The following is a 19,149-nucleotide window of genomic DNA, read 5'->3' on the forward strand; positions in this document are numbered from 1 at the left end:
GCCAGCGTCCATGGTGGCCTTATGTTGGTGCCCTCACGGTCGCAGTAGCTTCAGCCTCCTCGGAGCCGAAACAGTCCCCCATGGGATCAGCTGGGAGCGAAGCTCGATCAAATCGAGTTGATTATTGTTCGTCACCTCGCTGCGTACTGAAACTTGGCGAGTAACACGCGAGATGCTAGTTGATTCTTTCTTGTCAATCAGTAGCAGCTCTCGACTCAGCATCCCGCCAATGAGAGCCGCCGCTGCCGGGTTGGGAGCGGTGGAGGACGCAGCGCCCAGGGGGACGCGTGGCCGAGCGCTGGAGTTGCCTCCCGTCAAGCAGAGCGGAGAGCGAGGCGAGGGCGAGGCGACGGCGAGGGCGAGGCGACGGCCTCGCCCTTACCGGTGGCACCGCCGCCGCGTCCATCTCCCCCTCCGCTCCTCTCCCCGCCCGTCGTCAGCCGCGCTCCTCAGTCCTTCCGCGCGGCCGGTTGCCAAGAAGAGAGAGGAAGAGAGGTAGAGAGAGAAAAGGAAGTAGTCATTGACACGTGGGTCCCACGTGGCCCCACGTTGACTCATCTGCCACGTAGGACAAAACCGGGGTAAAAACTGTCTAGGGACCTAGAGTGACCCGTCTAGGGATGTTATATATCTGATTTTTAGGTTGAGGGATGATTTTATAATTCGGTGATAAGATGAGGGAGCTCTGGTGTACTTTTTCCTATAAATATTGTGGGTGCAGACCCAAACATTAAAGCCCAAAACTAAAAGATTGACGGCCCAAGAACTAGCCAAGAGAAAAATTATGGCCCAAGGCCCACTTCTCATGGCCGCTCATATCTCCTCGACCATCATCTCCCACCTCTCTCTCATCGGAGCTCCTCTCCTCGCCTCCAATGGCGCTGCTCTTCCCACCACCACCGCACGCGCTCTCCCCCAAACCCCCCTTCCCCTCCACTCTCCGCTCCACGAGGCCACTGAGTCTCCGCCGCGCCACCGCCGCCGCCGCCGCCGGGGCCGGAGTCTCCTCCTCTTCCCCCTCGACCTCCTCGCCGGAGAAGGCCCCGGCGCTGGACGTCGCCAGCGGGAAGAGGGGTGGTAAGAAGAGGAGGTCCCTGAAGCCGAGCTTCGAGAAGCAGGCCATCCGCCGCTGGTCCGCGAGGGCGCCGTCCCAGCGCGCCTCCTTCCCCTGGCAGCAGCAGCAGCAGCAGCAGCAGCCGGGCGGAGGTGAGGGTGAGGCCGCGGGCGATCAGGAATCCGGTTGGAGTGGGAGCTCCACGCTGCAGTCCATCGTGGATTACTTCGACTTCGACTACGATTCCTCGGATGGTGATGGCGATGGCGTCGTGGTCGGCGGCGAAGCGGCCGAGGCCCAGGAGGATGGGCCGCGTCCCGAGCCGAGCTTCCTTCTCGGGAGCCGGCCGGTGTCAGCGCCGTGGATGCACGGGGAAGAAGAGCCCATGACGAACCAATTGGTTTCTGACGAGGAAGGGTTGGATGGGGATGGTGCTTCCGAGGATGAGATGGGTTTAGTTGATGAAGACGGAGACGAAGACGAAGATTTGGGGAGTGAGGAGGAGACGCTAGGTGATAGCTCAGACGGGGAATTCTCCGAGGATTATGCAGCACCGGCCGCAAATTCTTCTTCTATGATGGATTCGGTACTGGACCATGTTTCTTCAGGTGGTGGGTTTTATAGAGGTACTAGGCGGAGTAGCGTAAATTCAATTGTTAACACAATGAGGAATTCGATGGAGGAAAGTAGTAGAAATGCTGCAATTGAGTGTCCCGAGACCGAGGATTTTGTCCAGAAGCTCGGTCCTGTGCTCCTCCCATGGGAGAGGGAGGGGGATGTTGATAGGCCGAGAAAGCGCAGCAACACGGAGCTGGCTGAGAGGACTATCCCTGAGCACGAGCTGCGGAGGCTTAGAGATGTGGCATTGAGGATGAAGGAGAGGATGAGGGTTGGTCCAGGAGGGGTCACTCAGCTCATTGTGGAGAGCATTCATCAGAAATGGAGGGTGGAAGAGGTGGTCAAGCTGAGATTTGAAGGACCTCCAAGCCTGAACATGAAGAGAACTCATGATATACTAGAGGTGCGGTTACCTTTTGCTGTCTCATGTTTTGTTCATCACAATTTTTTCGTGGCGTGAAATCTGATAGTTACTTTGTTATCTTGCTCTTATCTATCAGGAGAGGACTGGAGGAATTGTAATATGGAGGTCAGGGAGATCAGTTGTTTTATATAGGGGAATGAACTACAACCTTCGATGTGTGCAGTCGTATACACAAACTACAGAGGTTAATTTTGATAAAAGAGTTAGTAGTAATAGTGTTGAACCTATCCATGTTGAACATAAATTTCAGAAGTCAGGTGCAGATGGACTGAATCGCTCAGCATATATTGTCAATTCCTCTGAAAAACCTACAGAGACATTTGATATCGATAGCTTCTTGGATCAGTTGGGACCGCGGTATAAAGATTGGTCTGGTCGTGGCCCTATTCCTGTGGATGCTGACTTGCTTCCTGGTGTTGTTCCTGGTTACAAGACACCATTTAGACTACTTCCTTACAAGGTTAAAAGTACCCTTCGGAATAAGGAAATGACGGCTCTGCGTAGACTTGCAAGGCAAACTGCTCCTCATTTTGCTCTAGGTATTTCAGTGAACTTATCTGAGTAGCTTTTCATCTACCGCATAGTATTCAATTTGTCAATTAATTTCCATCTTTTCACACTTCATGCGTACCGTGTGGTTTAGGGAGAAACAGGGAACACCAAGGATTAGCTACTGCTATCGTTAAATTGTGGGAGAAAAGTTCTATTGCAAAGATTGCCATCAAGAGGGGGGTTCCAAATACATGCAATGACAGAATGGCAGAAGAAATCAGGGTAAAAGATCAAGATAACTATTATCAGTAGTTTGCCTGTTTGCATTCCTGTCTCCACAGTGTTATGTATGTGTTGAATCAAATAAACATGGCATTGCTTGATAAGTAGCTATTTTGCTGCCTTAATTAGTTCTTTTGCTTAATTCACACTTTTTGAATCCTTGAAATGTCAAATTTCTGAGAAAGCTGAGAGTAACAATCTGACAAAGAACGCTTAAGAAATCCACTAATGGACTTTGCTTTCTTCTCCTCTGCACTTCCATACTAATTTACCTCTTCGCCTGCTTGTTCTTGTGACGTATTGAATGCCTTCTTTTCTTGATTCGATGCATGACTGATGGTTAACCTTGAAATATGATCATTGTATTAGTTTCTCTTGCACACTGCAGCCTATGCATGTTTTGAATCTGTGTAACGGAACACCTGCAGAAATTAACAGGAGGAGTGCTTCTATCGAGGAACAAGGAGTACATTGTCTTCTACAGGGGCAATGATTTCATAACACCTAAAGTAAGGCAAGTCTTGGTGGAGAAGCAAGAGCAAGCAATCACTTGGCAGGATGAGGAAGAATTGGCTCGGCTTAAAGCATCAGCCTCGATCAGTGTCAAACCCAAAGTATTTAAAAATCCCCCAGTTGCTGGCACTCTCACGGAAACTAGAGAGGCAAAATCTCGATGGGGAGATTCCATTAATGCTGAGCTCAGGAAAAAGGAGAAGAATCACATGATTCTAACAAAACATACCTCTCTTTTGAGGAACTTGAAGAGAAAATTGATTTTGGTATGCTCTTCAAAATGCATCTCTAGAAACAAAAGTTTAGTATTTTAATTTCATTACTCATTTGTAAGTAGCATTTTAGCTACTTTTTCCTCCATTGCACAAAGATATCTTTGTGATTATTTGTGTAATATCTACTCCTGTGCAGGCAAAAACAAAGGTCATAAAAGCAGAAAAGGCCTTGGCTAAAGTTCAAGAATTTCTCTCTCCAGCAGAGCTTCCAACTGATTTGGAAACTGTTACAGATGAGGAACGCTTCTTACTTCGCAGAATTGGCCTGAAAATGAAGGCCTTTCTAATGCTTGGTACAACTGGCACTTCTCACTTAACAGTTGTGATATAAAATGCATGTGGTGTTTTATGACTTGTCTATATGCATTAAAATTTTCTCAGGAAGACGAGAAGTTTTTGATGGAACAGTACAGAACATGCACTTGCATTGGAAGCATCGAGAATTAGTCAAGGTTCTTGTAAAGGGGAAGAGCTTTCCACAAGTAAAACATATTGCAATATCTCTGGAAGCTGAAAGTGGAGGAGTGCTCATTTCAGTTGATAAGACGACAAAAGGATATGCAATCATTTTGTACCGGGGTAAGAACTACAAGACGCCCCAAATTTTGAAGCCTCGAAACCTATTGTCAAGGAGAAAAGCATTGGCACGGTCTATAGAGCTCCAAAGGCGGGAGGTAATTCAAGTGCAAAATCTGATTTTCTTTTTCCATTATTTTATTTTTTGAACTCTACGTAAGTTGTATATGTATTTAATCAATTACATGGTCTAAAATAATCTAGGGATTAAATCATCATATCTCAAATCTGCGAGACAAGATCTGGAAGCTGAAGTCTCAACTTGTAAGTCATTTATACACGAGTTCTCTATGACAGTATGACTTATATTTTCTTATAGTAGTAAACATTTCTTGATGATGTTCTCTTCCTATGTCATGACCATCAGGTACGAATGCAAGTTGCTGGGGAAAAACCAGATGCGGAGTTACTTCAAACAGTTGAGGCTGATTTGTCTAAAGATGACGATAAAATAGAGGTAATCATGCATGAAAAATGCTGAGTTCAAAAGCACTGCTGCAAATTACATTTTGTTAATACACACTTATAGCTCGCGGTGTTTGGTGGTGTTGTGATCACCTTCAAATGCCGGCACATCGCTAGTGGTTGACAGGTAGCTTCTGTTGTTGCAGGATGAAGGAGAGGAGGCCTACCTGCAAACTTACATCAGTGAGGATGAAGAGGAACCTGAGGATGATCAGAATGAATATCTCTGAATCTTAACTGGCGAAACTTCGTTGAGTCCGGGAGAAAAGTCAGTAGTAAAGCATTGCATGTTCATATTGTGAAATTTCTGCAGTGTTACTCAAGAGGCAGGCAGTTTTAAGATTCATCTATGGATTATTGCCAACACAAGTTGACCTGCAACAGCATTAGTGGCCTTTGTCCATTGCGAGATCAACGACAAAGGATGTAGCTTGAGTGTGTGTGGATTGTGGTGCATGGTCTGCAGTTGCTGCCATTCCTTTTTTTTTTTTTACCTTGGCTACTTCCATAGCTCCATCCATGCCTGATGCCCTGATGGCCTTCTACATCCTGCAGATTTGAAAAGGTTTCTGTCAACACACGATCAAGTTGTCTGCTGTGCAGAATGTTTGCAAAGTGGCAGTGTATAAATCAGGCTCGTGTGAGTTCGTTTCATTTTGCAGAAGCTGTAATTATATCATGCCATTTTAGAAGAATCCTCCGGTCCACGTTAGATTCATATTTACAACATGAACATGTGAACCTTTCGTTGATACGGAATTTTGAACGGTTTTCTGCGGAATCTCTCGAAGCTGAGAGCGCGATTGCTACTCCGCGCGCGCACGTTTCCGGCCCGCCGCCAGCGCGCGCCTCCCACTCTTTTTTTTTTTTCGTTTTTCTTTACCCCCTTTTTTTTCGCTTTTTCCTTTTTTCTGATTATTTTTTTTAATCTTTAGCATGTTTTGAGTTTGAAAGTTTTAAATTTTGAGTTGAAAATCAAATTTGAACTTGAAAGTTTTTAAATCTTGACTTGAAAGTTTTCAAATCTCGATTTGAAAGTTTTCAAAATTTTCAAATCTGGACTTGAAAGTTTTTGAATCTCGAGTTGAAAATTTTCAAATCTCAATTTGAAAGTTTTCAAAATTTCAAATCTGGACTTGAAAGTTTTCGAATATCGAGTTGAAAGTTTTCAAATCTCGATTTGAAATTTCGAATTTGAGTTGAAAGTTTTCAAATCTGAGTTGAAAGTTTTTAAAATTTGACTTTAAAATTTAAATCGAAAATTTTCAAATCTAACTTAAAATTTTTTTAATCTGTTAGTAAAAAAATCTCCATAATCTTTCCTAATTACTATTATTAGTGTTAAGTATATTAACTAATAGAGATAGTTAGTATATATTAACTAATAGTGTTAATAGAGGTAGTTAATAGGGGAGGAGCGCTAGCTAGCAGCGAGGACACGCTAGCTAGGAGTCCCCAGCTGAGAGCACACGCAGCTACCAAAACCAATTCCTGTGATTTCCGTATGGCCCACGATCTAGATGGGCCCAGAATTAGTACTGGGCCGGGCTTACCATTCCAGGCCCAAATCAAGCCCAATAAATTTCCCCTTTGCAGCTTCCCTCTTCTCTCCATTTTCGAATTCTCTCCGCGAAAACTCAATTCCCCCACCCATCGATCGAGCTCGCCGTCTCCGATGGCGGCGGAGGCGGAGGCGGAGCCGCGGCGGTGGGCAGCGACGTACACGAAGCACGTGAAGCAGAAGCGCAAGGCGTACCAGGACGGCGCCATCGTCCTCCACCGCGCCTCCGGCAACCTCGTCCTCCTCGACGACGCGGGCGGCACCGTCGAGTGCAGGACGCTCCGCGCCGGCGAGGAGGTGTTCCCCGGCGCCTCGCTCGCGTTCCAGCGCCACCTCGTCGACGTCGGCGAGCCCGAGCCCCACCCCGGGTCGGGGTCCTCCTCCGCCGCCGCATCCCCCGCTTCCCGAGGCGTCCACCGCGGCGGCGCAAGCGCCAGGGCGCGTCCCAGCGCGGTGAACTCGCGGCCTCCCCGTGCGTTCGCGGACCCTAACACGAAGGGGGGTGGCGGTGGCGGTGGCAAGGATGAAGCCGTGGGTTCGAGTTTCCAAGGTTTGCGAGCCGCCTGCTCTGCGTATGCTCACAAGGTGTTTGATCGCTGAACAGAATGGGCGTAATCTGATGAATGAATCGGGTGTGCTTTTGATTGCAGAGTGGACCGCACTGTACACCACCCAGCTGACTCAGAAGGCGAAGAAGTTCCATGACGGTGTCGTCAGGCTCGCGCAGGTCAGTTCGCACGCGAAGCAGGTTAGCAGAATGCACATTTCGTAGTTGGTAATTTGGTATACGGCATATTCTGATTGTTGGGTAGCTAATGGATGATAGATTGGTGGTAGGTTACTTGATCCTCATGAGACCAGTTTATCTTAGAATGCTGTGGTAGTGGACTGGGGAAAAATGATGTGATATGTTGTTTTGGATTACTCGTCCAGATAATTTTGCTGGATGAAGAGGGCGGAGTGCTAGCCACCAGGTACCTCAAGTCAGGGGAATCTTTGGAAACTGGGAAGAAATGTCATTTCCCTAACTGTCTTATTGAGATTTGTGAGGCGAAGAGTGTAAACAAAGGTTGGTTTTGTGCATTTTTCAATATATTGACGATTTCTGTATCTAATCTTTGGACCTGTGCGTTGTGAGACGTCAACATTTTTGCTGTGCCTAATTGGAGTTCCTTTTTTCCTTTGCCCACATATTGAAAGGTTGTTATTTCTGCATTGCCAATACGCAGGTTTACAAACTAATTCCTCGGAGGAACCTATGGTGCAAACAAGACCAAGGAGTGGGGAGAATACAAGTAACAAAACAGGATCAGGTCCAACGAGTAAACCACTCAAATTTACCAGTCCACAGAAATTTCATGGTACATGGGTATAATGTTTTTTTTTTAAGATTGATTTAATGAATTAATGTTAAACATCAGTTAGCTATGATTGTCCTCGTCCAACATATCACAGTGCGAAATGTTTGTCTCTACAAGTATAGATCTTGAGGACAGTAAATCATCAAATACTGCTGGTTCAAGTAAGCCAGAAACTTCAAAGATTGGAGTTGTGGATGCTGGTAGCTCAGGAAGCATTATGGGTTCAACAGACTCTGGATTTAAAGGTTCATGTGTTCTCTCTGTATATGTCAGATATTTGCGATATGTACAAATTGTAAATTATTGATATATTTCAAAGCTAATAGTGAATGTACATTCTTTGTAGAATGGAGTGCCTTATATACCACCCAACTAACACAGAAGGCAAAGAAGTACCATGATGGTGTGATAAAGCTTGTGCAAGTTGGTTCGCATGCAAAGCAGGTTAGCAATTAGCATTCAATCCGTTAGTTTCATGCTTATTAATATCAACACTGAGAAGTTTCTAGTGCAAGGTTTGGCAATATATGATTGCTGTTTTCGATGTCACTGCTAGATGCTATGTAATGAAATGCTGTGATATTTTGCTAGTTGTAGAATGGTGTTATAGTTTTTTAATAATTGGATGTTCAGATTGTTCTGCTGGATGAAGATGGTGGAGTGCTTGGCAGCAGATATCTCAAGTCAGGTGAATCTGTTGAAAGCGGGATGAAATACCAGTTGCCTAATTATCTTATCGAAGTTTGTGAGATAAGAAAACAAAAGAATGGTTAGTTTTCATTTGTGTCCACTCTGTAGCTTACGATACTCTGAAAATATTCAAATGTAGTTTTTAAACATATATTCCTTTTTTTTTCTATATCATGCACATATTTATTTTACTGCATTAATTGGTGTGCAGATGTAGAGTCTAAACACCCTTCAGAGGTGGTTTTGAGTCAAACTGGATCAGCGAATGGACATAATACAACTGACAGGACAGATGGGAGAAACAAATCTCCAAAATTTGTCAGTCCACTGAAGTTCAATCGTATGTGATCACAGAGTTCCACACATTAGTACTTTGCTGCTTATGACATACTTTAATGTAATAATTCATTTGTCTCTACAAATTTTCAGATTTTCAAAAGAGTAGATTACAAGGTAGTAATGGTTTCAACAGGCCAACGGTTGCCAAATCAATACATACTAACATGATTGATACACTAAAATTTCATGGTAATTGAACATGATATCATAAACACTTAGTTCTATGTCCTACTACTCCCTATGTATCTTTAGGTAGTAAGGCTGCTGTTTGCCTGTTTGCAGATACTCAGAAGGCTAAACCAGATTTTACTGTTGGCTACAAGACAGACCTTGGCAAATCAACATTTAGTAACTTGGATGATCCACATCAATTTAATGGTAATTGGGTTTAACTTTATGCACAATATCTGTCTTCCAGTAGTTATATTTTTATATAGTTAAAGTGCTGGTTCTTTCCCCAGTTTTTGCAGATAATAAGCAAGATAAAACAGAATATGCTGCAAGCTATAATCCACAAGAAGTTGGCAAATCAAGTTATGATAGAGTGGACAGTCCTCTAGGATTCTGTGGTAAACAGACTTGATGTAGCATACTTACACCTATTTTTTACCCTCCTGCTGTTGACATACTCTAATCCAGAAATGCCCATGTTTTATTTATTTTCTGCAGATCTTCAGGATGGTAAATCAGGATCTTCCACTAGTTTTTTGAGGAGAGAGGCTGGCAGAACAACTTTTGGTAACACGGATGATTCTTTGAGAACTGGTATGTATACTTTACCTACTTTCTAGTTTGAAAAGGTTTGACCACGCAACAGAAAAATTATGTTGCATGTTTCCTTCATGTATGTCAACAACACGAACAGTAGATAAGTAATCTATGCACCCACCTGGCTACTATTATCCCTATACCCAAGCACCGAAAGTAAGACAATCCAATCAGCCATTGTTTTAACAAATTTGTAATGCTTTTATTTATTGTATTAAATAGATAATTGATTTGATATATGTGCACTTCAGAAAATAAAATACAAGACAAGTCTGCTCTAGTGAAACTTTTACTGGCACATTCTATCAGTGTTCTCTCTTCTGTTGTGCAATGCTAAGGTTGTTGTGACCAATATTGACTTTGTTCATTAAGACTAGTTTCAGTTAAGGTTGATTATTTCAGAAACTCCATGATATGGATTTCAAAATAGCTTTCTGGTAGGTGCCTTTTAGCAGCGTACTTTCAGGACATTCTTTATGGTCAGATTAGATATGTCTCTGTTGCATGCATCTTGCAGTAATTATTTCATAGTTGTATTACTGATAAGGAAAATGGTCGTCCCTTATTCCTGCGAATGTGTAGCTTAATTATTCAGGTTTATTTACTGGTAAGTAGCTATTTAAATATGTGATTTTACATATTACAAGGGATATTTGAGGTATTCTTTATGACTTCATCAAATTTAAATAAAAGCTGAAACAGTTCTGTATGCTTCTATAGTGGTCGTTCTGCTTTACCCTTTCTTGTTTATCATCAAATATTTCTCTTTGGCAATCTGAAGAGCATAAAATAAAAATAAAATGCAAAGAGTTCCTGCATTGTGCTCATACAATAACAATTCACGCAGTAGAGTACTTTCAAGAAATTCATTCATTTTTACAAGTGTATGTTAGTGATCCTTTGTGGATTGCATGGCTAACTTGAATGACTTACGCTACTTACTTATTGATCATGTGCTTCATATTAATAACACTGCTATGCTTTTTTAGCATCCCAAATACTGTCTATCATGAGGCCCCCATCGGAAATGAAATACTCCCAAAGTGTTCCAGCTTCACAAGTACACTCCTCAGCATCCTTTGGATCAAATATAGCTCGTGATGCGGATCATAGCAAGACAGCTTCTAACATTTCAGTGATCAACAGTTCAAACAGAACTATTGGTGTTAATATGAACTCTCGAATGTCTCATTGTGCTACACAACTTCGTGCATCAGTGCTGGCTTGTTTAAATTTAGAAACTCTGCAGCCAAGGAACTCAATATGCACTACACTTCAGAGTGAGTTATCAGGGAGTGCCCATCCAACTAATGATCATCAGACAGTCATGTAAGATTTTGTGTGCATATCTTCAGTTATATCCTAGAAGATTGCCTTCTGGACAATAAAGTAGTAATATCTAACATGACAAGTCGAATAAGAAAATGGGTTTACTCGAATATGCTTTATAGGAGACCAACAACTTTTGATAGTCTGGAATTGGACATGGTGGATACCCCAACATCTGATGTATCCAATGCAAAAGAGCAGAGTCAAGGTTCAACAAGGAACCATCAAACTGAAAGTTCTAAAGGTACTGGAAGCTGTTTCAATTAATTTCCCTTTTGTGGAGTTAGAGCAAAATTGTGCTTTACTTTTAGGGTTTTTTGCCATCCAAGAGTAAACGTACATATATTGGTCTATACATGGCAGATTCTGCACCAGCTATGTGTACTACTAGCTCAGACCCTCCATCGGGTAAAGGTGAAACTGCAGACCAGGTTTGCATCCTATATAACCTTTCTTGGAAAAAGACTGCCGTTTGTGAATTTAAGGTAGTTTCAGATTCATGAGAGCAATCAAATTACTTGGTTTTTATAACTGTCCACAGCTGCATATTGTTTTGCATCATAAGATCATGCTGTGAGTACTAGCACCTACTGTTTGATTATACTATGCTAATCAATGACTAGTTGACTACATATGCATTTGCAGCTCAGTTCAGATTACAGAGTGGTGGAAAAAAAATGTGGCAGTTACCCCTTTTTATCTGCAGGCGACCTGACGTTAACAGATGATGATTGCCCTTCGTTTGATCTTGGCTTCTAGCGGAAGGTACAACTCTATTTTATATCCCATGGTAGCATTGGATAACAATAACTTAACCTAGGTTGTTAACCACATAACATCATCTATCGCTTTGAAGAATGTATTTATTTATGCAATATAAATTCACAGCATCACATCGGAAATACCTGCTGCCTTTTTCCCCAACTTATAAAGCTATAACTATAAGTCTATAAGCTGGGTCATTGCTGCTTATGGTGGGGAAAGAGAGGCATGTCCTAGTCGTGGACCAACCACTGCCGGAGTTATATGTGGTTTAGTCAAACCATTGGCCAGTTTGCCTGAATCTAAACATTGGCCAGTTTGCCTGAACCTCGAATAGGAAGCAACCGCGCACACAGCTCAAGACAACGATTATTTTGTCAAGTTCAGTAAAGATCAACGTGCAGAAGTTTCAAAAAGAAAAATGAAAGTAATTATATGCAGAGAAATCATTGATTCCTGTGGGTCACTGGGTTTTCCTTTGCTTGCAAACATTAACATTACTTAAGATTGCATCTTAATAAGTTTGCTTTGCATCCAGGGTTTCGTTGAGGGATTCCTTGGCCTTCTTAAACTCAATCTGTTCACTGCTTAAGGAGAATGGATGGCGTGAAGGCGCACTCTGCGTTGTAAGTTGCAACAAAACAATGGGCAGGTAAAAAAAGACTAATTCTTGATTAGTGGACAGGATCTGGTTCAGCTTAATGTAGCAGTTTTGGGAGTAAAGTAGTAGTAAAGACGAGTTAGGCAGATAAAGATTACACCGTACAGTTTATCTTTCCTTTACCTTTTCTTTTTCTTTTTCTCCTTTTTTTTGATATCGTTTGCCTTTGTTTGGCACGGTAACGTGTAAAAGGTGGTTGCTGTAGTAGTGCAGTGTAAAGAGAACATCGAGAATTAGATTCTTGTGTGGGATAAACTACAAACAAAGCATGTTCCATGCTCTTTTTTATGATCTATTGAAGCCTGAAGGACCAGGATGTACGCTGAAAATCTTCACTTCACCAACAACTGGAACTGGGAGTAGAATAGTAAGTTCGTGCATCATGGCAGCATCCGGATTGCTGAAAAAGTTGGGCACTTCACCGACGTAGCTGTCTAACCCATGTGGCCATATTGGATTGGACAGCTGAAAGAGATGTGGGGTCGTTCCGTTGATAGAAATAATCGAGAAAGTTCGAATGAATTTACTATGTGCTCTATAAAAGAATTTACAAGAGATGAAGAGAAAAATGGTCTAGGTTAGTTCTTGTGAAAATCTACATACGAGTGTGATACTAATTTGATCCTCAAGTTTTCTACAGGTTCACATCTATCTTTGGCGTTTCGTTTTGTCCAATTGGTCAATTGGGCTCGCTCTCAAGTTTGCATTCAATTCAAAATGTAGCACTTGGCAACATCCAAAGGTGCTACTTGGCCAGCCAGCCAACTTCCCAAATGCTTAATCATGGTATTGAAAAGGTCTGTTATGCGCTCACCTCTCATGCATAAGCCCAAACCACACACACAATAAAGAAAAAAAGAGGAACGGCACGTAAGCATGAGACATCGTAGATTTTTTATGACTTTTAATACTGTGAAGAAATTATTACTATATATTTTTATGAGTTACTCCCTCTGCGTCTCAACCACTTTTTTTCTCTCTGTCTCATGATATAATGCGTGCATGCATGTATACATTAACTAGCACCTCGTACTCTAAATTTGCTCTGTTTTAAATACTCTAACATCAACCCCCCTCACATTACTTGTATGCATCAATGTGATCCAACCGAGGAAGTGATTAAATTATTTTTTGGTCTTTGTGTTAGTGATAGTTGTGCCTTATATTTTAGAATATAGTACTTTCCTAGTAGTGTAGTTGCCTCTTATATCATTGAGAGTTATTCTATTTTTTTATAGTTATTTCCCTATAACAATATCGTTACTTTAATATCGTGAAAAGTTACTTCTTATATCAAGAAAAATAATATAGTGATTACTTCAAATAAGAAAATCCATGTATATACTTATGAATATTCTCTACATTTTACTTGTGAATTTACTTCATATAGTTTCTTATTTCCAACTTATCCCTATGTAATTATTGTAGCATTATTTTATGGAAAGTTACTTCTCAACTGAGTTACTTTTATAATGTGAGCAAATTACTATTAAATATTTAAAAATAATTAATATTAAAGTCGTTTTATCATACCTTTTAAGTAGGGTAAGATGGTTTAAATGGAATTTATAAATAACATATAGTTTGAAATATATAAACCATCAAAGGTTTGTATTAATAGTTTGAAATATATAAACCATCAAAGGTTTGTATTAAGAAAAAATAGATTAGTGATGTTGGTTCTATGTATCAAACCTTTAATTTAACTAGTACAACCCAATTAGCCAGTGACATATCTGGTCAACCCACTAACAGATTATACTAACATTTTTGGATTGGAAGGAGAGCACTAGGGTTGTGCCGTAAGTTTAAATAGTGCACGCGAACTAATTAAATTTCACTATAAATTTGCAATATCTCATAAAATTACTTAATGTAAAATTAGTGTCCCCATTTTAAAATTATGACTTATCACTAACATACTTATGATGTATTGGCAATACATATTACAATTTGTTTTGGGCTTGTTTGATATCCACCTCTTTTAATGCTGGAACCCAATTGAATGGTTTTAACTCAACTTAAAAAAAAATAGAAAGGGTTAAAATGATTTGAAAGATAAACTAAAGAGATGGATCGAGATTCAAGCCGCTTCATGACTTTACTCTAAACTTCGCTCTCAAAGTTAAATTGAGAAATTTGAATAACCTTATATAGACTCAAACCGTACTCTTTTGGTTCTTACTGTACTCTTTAAAAAAAAAAAAAGTTGACTAGTCACTCAGCACTTCATCACAGCATACAGTACTCCCTTTCTTTTTCCTATGAACCATATGCTTTTCTTCTTTTTACTTCCATTACTTTAGGCGGCAGAGAGAGAGAGGTTCGAGAAATAAATTCCAGTGGCTCCCTGCTTTGCCACAACACTCATCAGTGGGGGTTGAGGTGGCTGCATCAGCAAGGAAACACCTGTCCCCACCTCACCAGCGGGAGAGAAGCCCACGTCACTCCCATAAATGGATGTGGATTTCTCAGATTCTCATCACCCAAATTGATCCAGGAAGCCACGGGACGGCACGGATCTTTGCCCCCTTTCCTGGACAACCTCTTCCCCCAAAAATAAAAATACCAACAAAAAAATGAGCGAGAAAATCAGATGACACGGCAAGGAGAAGAACAAAAATAAAAAATCTGGGAGTTGGGAGAGGAAGGACCCGAGCAAAAATCCAATCTTTGTGGGGAGAAAAAATGGCGCTTTCAGGGGCGGTGAGCAGCGCAGAAACGGCAGCTTAATTGGTCTTTCTTGCCAATTTATAAAAAAGTTTTGATTTTGGGAGTAATTGAAATCTTTATTACTACTATTATTATTGCTGGATGGATTGTTTCTTCTGGTAGGATTGCTGCTTGCTTTGCCTTCACGTCATTATCCGGAGAGGAGCAAAGATCCCTTCTTTATTAGCTCCTCTCCCTTGGCTTCCACTCTTCTCCGTGTTCTTCTTGTCCCCTTTAGGGGTTCGCTTTTCTAGATTCAGTCTGTCAGCGGCGACGGCGAGGGAGCTGCGAGATCCGGTCGTGAGATGGTGGTGATCCGAAGGAATCATCGTCATCGTCGTCGGGTTGGAGCCTCTTCGTCCAAGAACCTGCCTTGATCTTGCAGCTTTGTTCAAGCTTCCGGTCTTTTGCTGATCCAGGTGAGGTGGCTTTTGCCTTCACCTGTAAAATTTTAGAGAATCGGATCATCGGGAGGAGGGAGCGAGGAGAATCGGAGATTCGGAATCTTTCGATTTTGTCTGACTTGCTCGAGCATCTCGGGTTCAGTGTTCATTTTGCGTGCCCATTTGGTCCAGTCAGATACTTGAAATTTTCCTAGTTCGAAGAATCCGACCTGTTTCTGTATTTCTGCATCTGTGATTCGTCCCTTACCTCAAATCAGTGAAATCTGTCGGAGAATTGGATAATCGTTTCCCGCCTCAAATCTGGCTGTAATTAGTAGTGATTGTTTTCTACTTTGCCATGGGCATTTCATTTCATTTCATTTATTTCGACGTTGCTTGCATATCTGAGCATCATGTCTTCTCGTTATTGTGCTTGTCCGTATTCATTTTATGGTTGTAGATTCTTTTTGAGCAAACAGTTCATGAATCTTGATGGATCGGTCTTCAAATTTTCTAGCGTGGATGATGCATGCACTTTCTGTCATGAAAACATTGTAAAATAGGCTGTTAATACTATCATTTGTTTTCTTTAGAGCTTCTATGGAAGTAGTGCTGATGAACAACTTTTTCCGAGGACATTGACAAACAATTTTTCTGATGTGCAGGGTGCAGTTTCTTAGCATGTGAGTAATGGCAGCTGCTGAAACAAGGGCTGCTTGGCAGCGTGCTGCTAACCGCTGCCGGGTTCAAGAGGACGCAAAGAGAGCTCCGAAACTCGGTTGCTGCCCGCCATCTGGGCAACAGCATGAGACCAACAATGGAAATCAAACAAATCCGCAAGACTGCCATATCCCCAACTTTATGCCTTTAAACTGGAATGCAATGAACTCCAATCTGCCAAAAGATACCCAATGGTGGCTTCAGTTGCAGCCCAATTTTGGGTGCCAGAATGTGCTTGCTAGCGAGGACCTGAATTATATGTGTGGGGAAGTTGATGTAAAGAAAGTCGAAAGTTTCGCACCAGTGTCCAAACTTGAGGACATCAATCCTAAGAAAACAGCTGATCCTTTTGAGCCCCCATGGATAGTTTCAACAGCTTTTATGAAACAAACATATGAGACAGGTTTTGAAGAGCTCAAGAGTCTTCCTGCCTATTCTGAAATGACCCTCAAATGCAGGGGAAGTGCCACCTATCTTCATGAGGACAAAGAACATATGGACTTCAAAACTTTTGATCCTTTGTATCCAAAGAAACCACAGACGGCATGCTATGAGATGGATGCACCTTGGCAAGAAAACAGGAAGTCTCGGCCATGGTGGCAGGCAGCTGAAGCGGATGGTTTGGCTTCCGTAGTTGCAGAAAGTGAAATGCACAACGTAGGCAAAAATGAGCTGCCAAGACCCACCCAACGTGCTCATGGTTCAAAATTGAACAACCACGAAAACAAGGATGATTATGGACCTTATACTGGCAAAGAATCACCTCCAGTGCAGTATGACACTATGCTGTGCAGCTATAGCATTTCAAGCACCAATGAGACAAATTCATCTGATGGTGAAGGCTGGCAACATCAAAGAAATGATGCACGTGGGTATGTTATATTCTTTCACAATCGCTGGAATTCACTATGATTTGCCGGTGTCTTCCTTCTTGGATTCAGGCCGTCTTAAATTCTTAATGATACTAGTTATTTTAAGAAAGTGGTATGTGGCTTTTTGTTTGGTCCCCAACCTAGGCAAATCCGGTCTAACTGGCCCATTTAGAGGGCCAAACAGGTGATTACGTGATAACAAGTAGGTGTGCTTGTTCCTTGTGAACAGCCCAGTAGACCCACTTTTAGAATACCGATGTTTTGCTTTACAAGGATAAATCTTATGGCTTATTATTTTCACGTATCACATTACGAACTAGTTCTGAAAATGAACAAACACAAATGTTATTCCAATTTTGTATGTGTGAAACTAGTTCTGAAAATGAGCAAACACAAATTTTATTCCGATTTTGTATGTATGAAATTGTGTGAATCTTTTGATTCCTTGTTATGATCCAAAATTGAAGTAATGGTAGTCATGCATGCCTTCCATGTCGTGTTATTTCTCATCCCTGGAAAGTCCCAGATACCAATTTGTTTGTCCAAGCTTCTTCCTGGTTATGGTCCATATATTGACATAATCGCATTCAGATGCAGGGGCACACAGGATTCTTGTAATTCTGATGATCGCACACCAGGCAGCAAGCCGACATATCGGAGTGCCGCTGAGAGGGCCCAGTTGCTGGATGCACTCCGCCATTCACAAACACGCGCGAGGGAGGCTGAGATGGCTGCCAAGAAAGCTTATGATGAGAAAGACCATGTCATCAAGCTATTATTCCGTCAGGCCTCTCATCTCTTTGCGTGCAAGCAATGGCTGAAAATGCTGCAGCTGGAGAACATATGCCTCCAGCTCAGGTTCAAGGAACACCAGATAGCAGCCATGTTCCCTGAACTCCCCTGGATCATGCTCAAAGAAAAGGTGCCGCCAGGGCAAGAACGGAAGGATGGAACAAGGAAGAAAGGAAGGAAGCATAACAAGGATAGCCACTTGCGCAAGGCTGTCGTGTTTGCGGTCGGTGTAGGCATCGTTGGTGCTGGACTGCTTCTCGGCTGGACTCTTGGGTGGCTCTTGCCCAGGTTGTAAGTTCCATTATCATCTACCACCATGGCTAGATTAACGCCTAGCGCGCACTTCGATCGAATAGGTGATAGATAAAGCTTCAGGTATGTGCTTCATGATGTTAGAAGAATGAAGACCATATTCTTGGAGCTCATTCATATCTGTTCTGTTGTTGGTTTGGAAGCCTTGCTGATGATATTTTCATATCTTCATGTACATATAGGATGAATTTGCTGTATATATTTTCAGAAACTGGGTGCTTCTGTATGTTGCATGCGTTTGCCCGAATGTTGTACATATATGGGGTCAGTGGTGGTGGAACTGGGGAAAAAAAATCCGTCGACATCAACAATGTATTTAGTATAAAACTTGTATTTTCAGTTGCTGGAGTAGCCAGCTCTTGTTTGTATAATAAAAACTTGTATTTTTAGTGGCTGGTTTAGCCGGCTCTTGTTTGTATTATAAAGGCCTAGGCCTTAGCACGCTTGTGACACTATGAATTTCCATTTGCCAAATTGGTCTTTTTCTTTTCAAATCTTGGTCAGCTTTGCAAGTGCTGTAATCAGCAAGAATGTGATCTGTTATCCTTTGGGATAGAAGTCAATATGCCCAGCTGTCAGCTCTGCATTTGCTACTGAATTTTGCAGTCCAGATATCTCAGACATAAGATAACTCATTCTTGGTAACTCCTAAAAGAATTTGTTATTACAGGTTTACAGCTTCGAAGGTGCTATCAATTATGCATCAAAACTTCTAAAGGTTACTGTGATTTGGCATAGCTTCCGATCTAAGATGTTTTAGAGCTAGCATAACTTTGGATCTAAGGTTTTCTTTTTTTTTTTTTTGGAGTTGGATATTTCCACCTCCACAAATCCATAGATTTTTCAATCGGCAATTACATTGATTACTTCTGAATGAATTATTTATTCCATTTTTGGATGAAATATAATTTTTAAGTGATTATAATTTACTCCCTCCGTCTCCTAATATAAGGGATTTAGACATTTTGCTTGCACTGTTTGACCATTAGTTTTATTCAAGAAAAATTTTTGGAATTATTATTTATTTTATTTGACTTACTTTATTATCCACAGTACTTTACGCACAACTTTTCGTTTTTTATATTTACACAAATTTTTTAAATAAGACGAGTGGTCAAACGTTACAAGAAAATAGTGAATATCCTTTATATTAGGGGACAGAGGTAGTAGCATATAAATTTTAAATCT

General features: G+C 41.6%; 3 protein-coding genes across 8 annotated transcripts; all 3 read left to right on the forward strand.

Annotated features, from left to right (window-relative positions):
* Window positions 1-837: 837 nt before the first annotated feature.
* Window positions 838-5,419, forward strand: LOC127785122 (CRM-domain containing factor CFM3, chloroplastic/mitochondrial-like). The gene is made up of 9 exons (XM_052312545.1): window positions 838-2,075; window positions 2,173-2,635; window positions 2,740-2,870; window positions 3,299-3,649; window positions 3,795-3,951; window positions 4,040-4,332; window positions 4,439-4,498; window positions 4,602-4,691; window positions 4,846-5,419. The coding sequence occupies exons 1-9, from the start codon at window positions 876-878 to the stop codon at window positions 4,927-4,929; spliced, it is 2,829 nt and encodes a 942-aa protein (XP_052168505.1). The 5' UTR covers window positions 838-875; the 3' UTR covers window positions 4,930-5,419.
* Window positions 5,420-6,334: 915 nt separating this feature from the next.
* Window positions 6,335-13,359, forward strand: LOC127784131 (uncharacterized). 4 transcript variants are annotated; one of them, XR_008019444.1, is made up of 17 exons: window positions 6,335-6,810; window positions 6,911-7,008; window positions 7,194-7,329; window positions 7,490-7,621; window positions 7,744-7,866; window positions 7,968-8,065; window positions 8,255-8,390; window positions 8,523-8,651; window positions 8,741-8,839; window positions 8,933-9,028; window positions 9,112-9,219; window positions 9,320-9,415; window positions 10,408-10,747; window positions 10,870-10,991; window positions 11,111-11,178; window positions 11,454-11,512; window positions 12,048-13,359. XR_008019444.1 is itself a non-coding variant. In XM_052311322.1 (17 exons), the coding sequence occupies exons 1-16, from the start codon at window positions 6,375-6,377 to the stop codon at window positions 11,504-11,506; spliced, it is 2,331 nt and encodes a 776-aa protein (XP_052167282.1). In that variant the 5' UTR covers window positions 6,335-6,374; the 3' UTR covers window positions 11,507-11,512; window positions 12,048-13,357. The 4 variants fall into 4 exon arrangements, 3 of the variants coding, with proteins under 3 accessions (XP_052167282.1, XP_052167283.1, XP_052167284.1); XM_052311322.1 differs by having other exon boundaries at window positions 11,393-11,512; window positions 12,048-13,357; XM_052311323.1 differs by having other exon boundaries at window positions 6,911-6,987; window positions 11,393-11,512; window positions 12,048-13,356.
* Window positions 13,360-14,654: 1,295 nt separating this feature from the next.
* On the forward strand, window positions 14,655-18,455 carry LOC127784417 (uncharacterized). Of its 3 annotated transcripts, none has more exons than XM_052311712.1 (3): window positions 14,655-14,876; window positions 15,931-16,857; window positions 17,449-18,455. In XM_052311712.1, the coding sequence occupies exons 2-3, from the start codon at window positions 15,956-15,958 to the stop codon at window positions 17,942-17,944; spliced, it is 1,398 nt and encodes a 465-aa protein (XP_052167672.1). In that variant the 5' UTR covers window positions 14,655-14,876; window positions 15,931-15,955; the 3' UTR covers window positions 17,945-18,455. The 3 variants fall into 3 exon arrangements, with proteins under 3 accessions (XP_052167672.1, XP_052167673.1, XP_052167671.1); XM_052311713.1 differs by lacking the exon at window positions 14,655-14,876 and adding an exon at window positions 14,887-15,301 and having other exon boundaries at window positions 17,455-18,455; XM_052311711.1 differs by lacking the exon at window positions 14,655-14,876 and adding an exon at window positions 14,891-15,301.
* The last annotated feature ends 694 nt before the right edge of the window (window positions 18,456-19,149 follow it).

This window comes from Oryza glaberrima, chromosome 9, assembly GCF_000147395.1.
Source record: "Oryza glaberrima chromosome 9, OglaRS2, whole genome shotgun sequence".
Taxonomy (NCBI): Eukaryota; Viridiplantae; Streptophyta; class Magnoliopsida; order Poales; family Poaceae; genus Oryza; species Oryza glaberrima.